Source organism: Haplochromis burtoni, unplaced genomic scaffold (assembly GCF_018398535.1).
Source record: "Haplochromis burtoni strain Fernald_Lab_line unplaced genomic scaffold, NCSU_Asbu1 Contig_80, whole genome shotgun sequence".
Lineage (NCBI taxonomy): Eukaryota > Metazoa > Chordata > Actinopteri > Cichliformes > Cichlidae > Haplochromis > Haplochromis burtoni.
The window spans coordinates 1415021-1424588 of NW_024582441.1; the positions used below are offsets into that span (position 1 = coordinate 1415021).

A 9568-nucleotide genomic window follows, 5' to 3' on the forward strand; every position below is an offset into this window, starting at 1 on the left:
CAATATCACCTCTTCACCACACACACACCAGATGCCCACTCTGTTCTTCTAGCACACTGTCAACATTTTTTCTGGTACATGTCCAAGTTATTTTTTTTCCTGGCACCTTATTCCCACAGACATTGTCAGCTCTTGTGCTTCATGAGGTTTTGTTATTCAAACCAAACTAATTAAAACAGAGAGGAGGGGTGTTTTATGTTTGTGTCTTATTCAGTGACTGCTGTGCTGAAATTTGTGGTTGCACATGACCAGAAATTCTTCTCTTCTGACTTCCTGTACTTTTCTCGCTGAGCCACAGCTTGGCTCTTCTTTTTTAAAACACGCTGTTCCCGCCTGCTTTCCCATCACAACCTTGTCACAGCTCCAGTTCTAGTTCTTGTTGCTTTAATTAATGTCAGGAGGAGTTCAAGTACACACTGTATTTTTTCGGATCCTGTTAAAGAACACGTTCCCCCATTCTGACTCATCCGTAACGAATTTCCAGCCGAGGAAACTTCTGGGATTGCGCAAGATGGGGCTTGATGGCAAGATGTCCCACCAATGAGAAGCACACGGTGCCAAAAATGTGAGGAAAGAGCCTCCCTGTTTGGCTTAACAAATTCTCCTTTTTTACAAAACAGATAACACAGAAAAGCTCGAGTTATCTCGTGGAGGGCACAGAGTAGTGTTGTGCAGTTCTCTGAGCAAATATATTTAACACTGCAACGTTCTTTGATTCAGGGGGACGTGCCTCAATAATTCAACCAGCAGGGACAAATTTAATTTTAAGGAGAAATATTGTTTCTCCAGACAAAAGATACCAAAACCTTTAGGGACCTGAAGAGGTAGCATATAGAAGGACAAAGTGGGGAAGAGGGTTGAGAAGGAAACTACAGACATGGAGCAGAGAGAAAACTACAGCAGCCTGCACGAGTTCACAGAGGAGCCCAGACCGGGAGCGAACAGGCTCGTCCCACAACACAGCGACGGTAATTTGTGTGAACAAACAGATGCGTGAGAGCCAGAGGTGGACTTGAGTACATTTACTTAATTGCTAAACTCAGCTATGATTTACATGGTACTAGACTACTATTTTGTACCCATGTTTTATACTGGATGCAGAATAAAATATGGATACAAAGTACTTACCACCTGTACTTCACTTGACTTTATTAATGCTACTTTTTTATATATTATAGCAGAGTTTTTGTTACAAATGAATTCATATAAGTTGCTCATTACAGCTGCTGTGTGGTAAAGTTATTGTGTAGCTAGTGCTCCCTTATTTTAGATTTTGCTGTTTTAACCTCCTGAGGCCCGAGCTATGTGTGATTAGCTGCTCCTGATAGTCTAGTCTAATAATGAAGCTTTACCCCAGATTATAAACTTGTTACTTTGCTACAAAGTTTTCTTATGCCTTGTTTTTTTAAATAGTATTTTCTCACAAGGGGATAGTGGCTTTATTTTTATTTTATTTTTTTCTTATTTTGCAGCATAAGACAATAAATTTAACATTGCTTAACAAAGCATGAAAAAACTGAGCACATTGAAATTTAAGGTGCAGAACAGCCATAAATGTGATGTCCTCACATGAGGTCGAAGGATCTCAGGAGGTTAAGACTATTTAAACACGTATCCATTGAATGTAGTAGTAAAAACAATGAAATATTAAGAAACACGGTTGGAATCAGTTTTTTTAGGCGAGCTTACTTTCACAGCTATCATGAGCAGAAGTCCATGTGATGTTGGAAAGAACTTGAACCATCTTTAATTTAGTGCTGCAGTTTTAACCTATCTAAATTTCACTTGAATGCTCGTGTCTATGCTTTCCTGGCAGCTCAGGGACTCCATGCTTCAAACAGCAGGATCCAGGGTTCAAAGCTTGGTGCTGCCTTTCTGTGTGGATTGTGCATCTTCAGCTCATGTTGCTAGGTTATTCCTTCTTATCTTAGCTCAAATTACTCTCATCAAATTCATTTAAACTTTAATTTCCTCTTTATATTAAACAGAGTTGGTCTACAATCTTACTTTGCAGATGAATGTTTTTACAAACACATCGTCTCATAAAGGAAGTGGCTGCAGATTATGCTTTAAGTCCAACTGTCTTATAGAATCACAGCCAAAAATGTTGGCAGTGGTACAAATTTCTTGTTGCATACAATCTGCTGCTTCAGATTTATTTAATCTGTTGTGTGTGTGTGTTTCTCTGTGTGTTGTGTGTGTGTGTGTGTGTGTGTGTGTGTGTGTGTGTGTGTGTGTGTGTGTGTGTGTGTGTGTGTGTGTGTGTGTGTGTTTATGATCTAGCAAAGAAACAATCAAACACATTTCATACATTTCATGGGGAATGTTGATCTGTCTTCTTTGTATCTTCTGCAGTGTGTTTAATATCAGCTGCCAGGACAAATCCAGAAGCTCTTTGTAATTAACATATTTGCTTCTGATCATAATAATACAGGAATGCTGAGAGCCACCACCATAAAAACTGGGGCGTCAAAGCACCCTGCCAAAACTTGTGGCCATGACTGTAATCTCTAAGGATAAAATTGATGCACAACTTTCAGTATCTGAAACTCTGTATTTTAGTGTTAGTGTACATATGTGACAGCATTAGGGAGAGAGTATCCACTGGCTTGCTATCTTTGGGGATTTGAAAATATAATGAAACTAAACTCTGGTCAAACGGTTCTGCCCCACAATTTCCTTTAAAGTCTGCTCTCGCTGCTACACCAGAGGAATTAAAGTGGTGAATTGACAGCTTGCATGCTGTGGACTGTTTTGTGTCTAATCAGGCTCCCAGGGACTGAAGCAGGGCGTCAAGTGTTTGAGGAGTAAGACTTCTCTCCTGATACTTATTGGCTTTTTGGCCTCCATCTGTGGCAACATCGTACTCGCTGTGCTCTGTAAGTATAAATACTGTCTCAGAACCTCGTGCCCCCTCCTGTGTGTGCTGTACTTTGGGTCCAGTGCAAAAGACTTTGGTACTTAAAATAAAAAGCTTAGTAACTAAAAGTCCATATTTATCAGTTTTTCTTCATAAAGAGTGTAGGAAAGAGGGAAAAAAATCAATATTTGCTACAAGCAACTACCATCAGTTCCCCTGCATATGTACACAGCTTCGAAGTATTTAGGATGTATATGTTGGAGCTCATCCCTCAGTTCATCAGTATCTTCTGTCTCTTCATGAAATCCCAGACTGACTCCACCATGTTGGGATCAGGCCTCTTTAGGGGGGAAACTCATTGCTCTTGCTGTCATTAAAGATAGTCATTTATGACTCTGGCTCTATGTTTGGAGTCATTTTTGTGCTGCAGTCTGAATTTAGTACCAACCTGATGTCTCCCTCAGGTATTGGTTGATAGAAAATGAAACATTTGAAGTGCCTAAAACTTTTGCACTGTGCTCTACATCTGCCTGTCTATGTCTGTGTCTTTGGGTCTCTATCCCACGCTGATTATTCTCTCTTTATTTCAGCTCAGTGGGCTTTTGGACACCTAGAATTGGCAATAAAAAAGATAAAGCACTCTCTCCAGTCCAGTGAGGGTCATGTAATAGAAAAAGCACAAAAGTCCATAATTGTGAAATATTTCTCCTGCAGGGCCAAGAGTCTCTGGCAGCTCAGCCTGATAATGTGCTTGTGAGGACACTCTTTCATTTAAAACAAACACCACTGGGGCCGTACGTGCTTGATCTATTGCCACGCATGCACATACACACTCGTTCAGACGCACACTCCCAAGCTATCGAGTACAATTTTCAGATCCGAAAATGATGACTGGGATGTCTTGCAGCAAGAGGAGGAAAAAAAACGAAATACTTCCTATGACAACAGGATCTCTAACATATTTTAAGACTTTCGAAAGAGAGAGTGCTTTAATTCTATTTCATGACTCTGTAGAGCAAGTCTGCCTAAGTAAAACAAATTAAATGTAATGTAATGGTATATACAGTAGCTGCAGATTAAATCACAACTGCCGTATGAAAAGTTAACACATTTCATTTCACAAACATCTGCAGCATATGCATTTGTAGAAAGGTTTTTTGTGACGTCATGCAAGCCACATTTTACCACAGCAGCACCTGCACCTGTGTTTTGAGAGGGCTTTCCAGGAAAGGATCACCTGTCATTAGTGGTAAAAGGTCCAACTCGTTTTTCTAGCACATATTAACTCTGATGTGATTTACTAACCACAGTTCAGCTTACAGTAAATCAAGATAAACATGCTGAAAATAACTTTGAATCAGTTCAGCTGTTGCAAGCACCTTGGCTTTCACTTCCCTGACACATGACCAGTTGCGACACTTCTTCAGGGTAACATGCTGATTGGGCCTGAAGGATGTCACCACTTCTTATGGTACTTCTTAATGACAGTGAGGTAACTATAGTAACCATTATCTCTATTTATGTCATTAGATGAATATATTTTTTAAACGTTTCAGTACTCAAATGGGAAGTGGCAACATAAAAGAGAGCAGACACACAAATGGAAAAATATGTGGCAATGAAACCAGATTGCAAATGATAATTTCTTCTGGCCGCAAGGGATCTCATGTAAACACGATCATTCCAACCAGGGCAGCAATGAAACCATACAGAGTCACAGACTGTAAAGAGAAGGCTTATATGCTTCAAGAGGGAGCGGTTTATTGGCAAATGAGAAACCACAACAGTATAAAAACTGCGTTTGTTTATATTCAGTCTTATGCGGGTCCAACACGAGAATACTGCATGGATTTATCGGGTGATCGACCCCGAGATATTGGCTGTGTTGATTGAAATGTCTTCACTGTCTCATATAATTTTGCACATGTATCCGTGTTCTTTTCATCAATATCATCACTGAGTCAACAATTAGATTTTCCTCATAATGTTCCTATCAACCTGCTAATTTCCAAACATTAGTGTGCGAGCACTCTGATAGCTGTTAGCAAAGCATGCCAGTGGATGCTCCACCAAACGATCACATTTGCTGTGGATTGCTTTGCTGATCGGTCCATCACTTTTTTCCAGACTGATCTTCCCAAGTATCACATGAATTGCCATAAAATTTGGTACATACACTCATCAGAAATTTAGGTACACCTTGCCACTGCTGGGTCGGACACCCTTTTGTCTTCACGGCTGCCCTAATTCTGGATGTGCTGGAAACATTCATCAGAGATTTTGACCCATATTGACATGATAGCGTCACATCAACATTGATGTGCAACATCTCAGCAGTGCTCTGTGTGGAGCACTACAGAGGCCATTTGAGTCCAGGAAAATCATTGTTATGTTTAAGAAACCAGCTTGTGATGATTTGAGCTTTGTGACATGGCGCTGCTGAAAGCGGGATAAGGCGCCATGATCTTTTGACTTAACAACCAAAGTCAAAAGGTCACTGCAGTAACTTAAATCATGCACATATTTCTTCCCCATTCTGATTTTCAGTTTAAACTTCAGCAAGTTTTCTTGACCATGTCACATTGCTTAAATGCAGTGAGTGAGTTGCTGCCACATGATTGGCTGATTCGATGTTTAAATTAGCAATTAGCTGAACACGTATACCTATTGTGGCCTATCTATCTATCTATCTATCTATCTATCTATCTATCTATCTATCTCTCTCTCTCTCTCTCTCTCTCTCTCAGTGATTAGTAGGCCGGTGCCAACAGCCCCACTGGAGTCTTCCTCCTCTTCAGCTCTGGGTTTGAAATCAATGCAGAGGCGTTACATCCAGCTGTGTGAAGACTACACTGCCCTGGGACAGGGCTGTTCAAAGACAGGTGGCAGGAAGTCGTTCAAACAAATGAACACAGTCTTCATTTCCTGCTGTCTTTGATTTCCCTTTCCCCTCATCCCTTTATCTTGCTCTTTCTCATTAACAGTTAAGCAGTGCAGGGAGTGTCCTGAAGGTTGGCTTCACATCGGGAATCAGTGTTACTATTTCAGCAATGACAGGCTGGACTGGGTGAGGAGCAGAGACAGCTGTGAAGAAATGGGCAGCCATCTCACCATACTGCACACCATAGAACAGCATGTATGCAAATTAATGCGTTTTGTGTGCGTGTGCTTGTGTGTGTGAGTGTGTTGAACCCTGCTGACCAGCGCAGGTGTTGCTCATTCCCCTAATTGTGTGGGTTACAGCATGCTGTTGGCGAAGGAGTGGATGTGGGTGGAAGGAGCGATGACACTCATATATCTTTGCGAGGCAAGGTTATTTTATCTGCTGAAGTTAAGAGGACCACTGGATTTTTTGGTGATAACATTAATGATGCCTTCCTTCTATTCAAGTGTCACAGTTCACATGGTCAGTGTGGCAGTTAGCTGAGTCATGCACAATACCAGGATGCTGCAATAGGAGCAAAAAAATAAAACTCAGCCCACATTCAACATAATTTGTTAAAAAACAGTAACTAAGCCACACACAAATAATGCAGTCAATTGTTTAAACTCCACAGTGTGAGTAATATTTATGTGATTTCATGATTTCATTTGTGTGATTTCATGTGATCACCATCTTGGTCTTTTGGAACCAGATAAGACCACATTAGCCAACTAGCTGAGTGACTAAGTTACAAAAAAGAAAAGAAGAGAGTTTAATCTCCTCTTGTCCAGTTATTGTGAAAGGGGAATTGGTTAAATAGGCCAAAAACCTTTTTATATCAGGTCTTTAAAATGCTCATTTCATTGCTGATGTTCACTGATTTGACTTTTTTAGGGCGTCAGCCTCAAGTGGCGACTGGCTGAGTGGAGCCCCAGAAGTTAACGCCTAGTTACAATGTTAATTTAAGAAAATAAACATACACAGGTGATCCGAACAGACCATGTTCGACTATCGTTTTGGCTTTGTTGCACCACATCACAGTGTAAACTGAGTTAATTTGTCAAGAAAGACTCTGGGACATGTCACAAAAAAGAAAGGCATGGATGTAAATAATAAGATTTATGATGGCTAAAGTCCATTTATCACCTTCAGGTTCCATTTCCTGGCATTCTTGCATCATGACTGATGGTTTGCCGGACACAACAGAGACACTGTTAGTCTTAAAGCTGTTAGATTTGCTGTTGTGCTTCTAGCTATGTGGGTTTGGTTTACTGCATTAACTGGAGATCATTCTCCAATAGTGCAATATTAAGAGAATGTATTTTGAGCTTTCGACCTTGCGGGTGTATGTTTTGCAACATAAATTTTACATCAACAGTTTTCAAGGAGCACAGCTTCTAAGTTACGGTTAAGGTTGAGTTTAGATTTTAGGTGTAAGAAAGGACTCTGAGTCATGTATGTGTGTTCATTTTCTCCAGGATGCTCTGGAAAAGGAAGCTAAGAGAATTGGTGGATTTTATTACCACTACTGGATCGGCCTGTCTGACATAGAGACTGAAGGAGAGTGGAAATGGGTGGACAACACGACACTCGAACACAAGTAACAAAATTTAATGCATTTATTTTCTTTTTTAAACTTTTATTTTCGATTATGACACCAATCAATCTGTCCAGGAACAACCTATATAAATTCAAATGGCAAACTCTGCCCACACTTATATCAAAGCCTCAGGTATATCAAACATTTCATCATCAATAAATCAGGTTGCTGGCCAAGGTGAACTTGTTTTTATCATTTGTCAGACATGTTTAGTTGTTATTTATAGCTCACCAATCTATCACACTTTCTGCTCTCTCCCTCTGTCACAGATACTGGGATCAAGCGAGCTCAGAGCCAGATAACCACCACACAGGAGGGGAACACGGAGAGGACTGTGCCACCTTAGACAGCCACTCCAAGACATGGTTTGATGTTCCTTGTGATCACATTTATAAACGAATCTGCCAGATGGATGCCATTCAGCTCAACTGAATCCCTACACCACTAAAAATGATGCAGACCTGCGAAGGCTGGATATGCAAGACGTGAAAATGAATGGGGGCATGTTTGGGATTACTGAAAATAGATGTCGGCACTAAAATAAGCACAGTTTTGCTTTTTTGTTTTTGGGGTTTTTTTGTAAGCTCACGGTTGCTGAAAAGCTGCGCATTATGTTGAGAAAGCTTGTTGGAGATTAAGCTGTTCGCTGAAAGATATCATTTGCTTAGTGGTGCACTGATTGTACACAAGGACGTGAATATTTTTTAAAAAAATGTGAGACCATGACATCAGGTGGCAATTTTTGACTTTACAATGAACTCGTGTAGTTTCAGAGTTGCACAGTCTGCTGGGAAATGAGCATGAATGTTGTCACTGTGTCACATTTTTTTTAATCTGTCTGCTGTTGAGGGCTGCAAAATGGTTTAGAAACAGCACTGTAGGGTTTGTTGGGTGCCAAGCAGCGGATGTCCTATTTTGACCTTATCTTAGAAATCCACCTTACCTTATCACACAAAACCCATGACAGCCCGTAAAACCCTGTGAAAAAAAAAAAAAGTTAGGGAGGTGATTTGATTCTGTTGATCGAGTTTTGTGCGTACACAGAAGTTGCGTTTTTTTAAAACTGAGGATTTCAATTGAATTTCAGTTGAAAATGGCTGCAAAACAGGAAATGAGATAATATCTCGGCAATTCTTTGTGTAAACATGGTCAAGTGTTTCGACTTACATCTGAAACATCTGGTGGATATGGTGTGTGTGTGTGTGTGTGTGTGTGTGTGTGTGTGTGTGTGTGTGTGTGTGTGTGTGTGTGTGTGCTGTGTGTGTTGTTCTCTGCTGAACTGGCCCTTCATATCTGCTGTCAGCTACAGTATAATTTCTTAGTATTTTCCCTTTAAGATGAAACATGTTGCTTGTCTGGAGTATTCTATATTTGTATGTATGTACACTTGTAAATCAATAAACTATGTTTTATCATCTACCTTTTTGCTTTCTGTCTATTCCATGCTGCTTGCAGACAAATGAACAAATAAAAAAGATATAAAAGTTTACAAACCTTTTTTTTATTGTTTAAAGCTAAATTACTGACCTCTTGTTAAATGTTGATGCCTTCGTGTAGATATGAGTTTGCGGATCTCTTACAGACTTTACATTCTTTGTTTATTTTTGATACATTTTTCGACTATTACACAAGAATTGGAGTATTATGAGTTGCAAGAATGTCATATACAAGCCCCCTAGTAAAGCACCTTTTAATAAACAGACAATATAACTTTTACATAGATACAAGCCCTAACAACATATACTGGAAAACTTGTGCAATTTAAAAAGGCACGAGTAAGTAAATCCTAAATGGTGGATTCTGTTCATCTGGACGTAGCGTTTTCAATTGGAGAAACGTTTCGTCACGCTACGTCCAGATGAACAGAATCAACCTTTTGGGGCCATGAATACTTAAATACAGTTATATCTACTGATCAGTTATGTAATTTAAAAGCACGTGGTGAAGGGTATGGGGAACATTTTGTTGTTTCCAATGATTATGGACAGGTTCACAGGTGAGGTCAGGCAGTCTCTATGGTGGATGCTCCTTGCAGACGACATTGTGGCTTGTACTTAGAGTAGGTAGGAGGTAAAGTGATGGAGGCATAGTCTGAAGAGAAGAGGAATGTAAGTCAGCAGAAGCAAGACAGAATACTTGTGTGTGAGGGATCATAAAAGGAGTAGAGATAGTAAAGATTTAAATA

General features: G+C 40.0%; 1 protein-coding gene across 2 annotated transcripts; it reads left to right on the forward strand.

The window, feature by feature from the left end:
* The first annotated feature begins 421 nt into the window (after positions 1-421).
* On the forward strand, positions 422-8802 carry si:ch73-86n18.1 (C-type lectin domain family 4 member E). Of its 2 annotated transcripts, none has more exons than XM_042222172.1 (6): positions 422-968; positions 2769-2879; positions 5608-5742; positions 5845-5927; positions 7262-7383; positions 7653-8802. In XM_042222172.1, the coding sequence occupies exons 1-6, from the start codon at positions 878-880 to the stop codon at positions 7813-7815; spliced, it is 705 nt and encodes a 234-aa protein (XP_042078106.1). In that variant the 5' UTR covers positions 422-877; the 3' UTR covers positions 7816-8802. The 2 variants fall into 2 exon arrangements, with proteins under 2 accessions (XP_042078106.1, XP_005925251.1); XM_005925189.3 differs by having other exon boundaries at positions 428-968; positions 5845-5996.
* Positions 8803-9568: the final 766 nt, after the last annotated feature.

What these genes read in the sequence shown, in the direction of transcription:
- si:ch73-86n18.1 (XM_005925189.3), top strand. Translation starts at nt 878, where the DNA reads ATGGAGCAGAGAGAAAACTACAGCAGCCTGCACGAGTTCACAGAGGAG. An exon ending in ACAGGGCTGTTCAAAGACAG is followed by an intron (nt 5,743 to 5,844) that starts GTGGCAGGAAGT and finishes TCTCATTAACAG; the next exon opens with TTAAGCAGTGCAGGGAGTGT. An exon ending in AACACGACACTCGAACACAA is followed by an intron (nt 7,384 to 7,652) that starts GTAACAAAATTT and finishes CCTCTGTCACAG; the next exon opens with ATACTGGGATCAAGCGAGCT.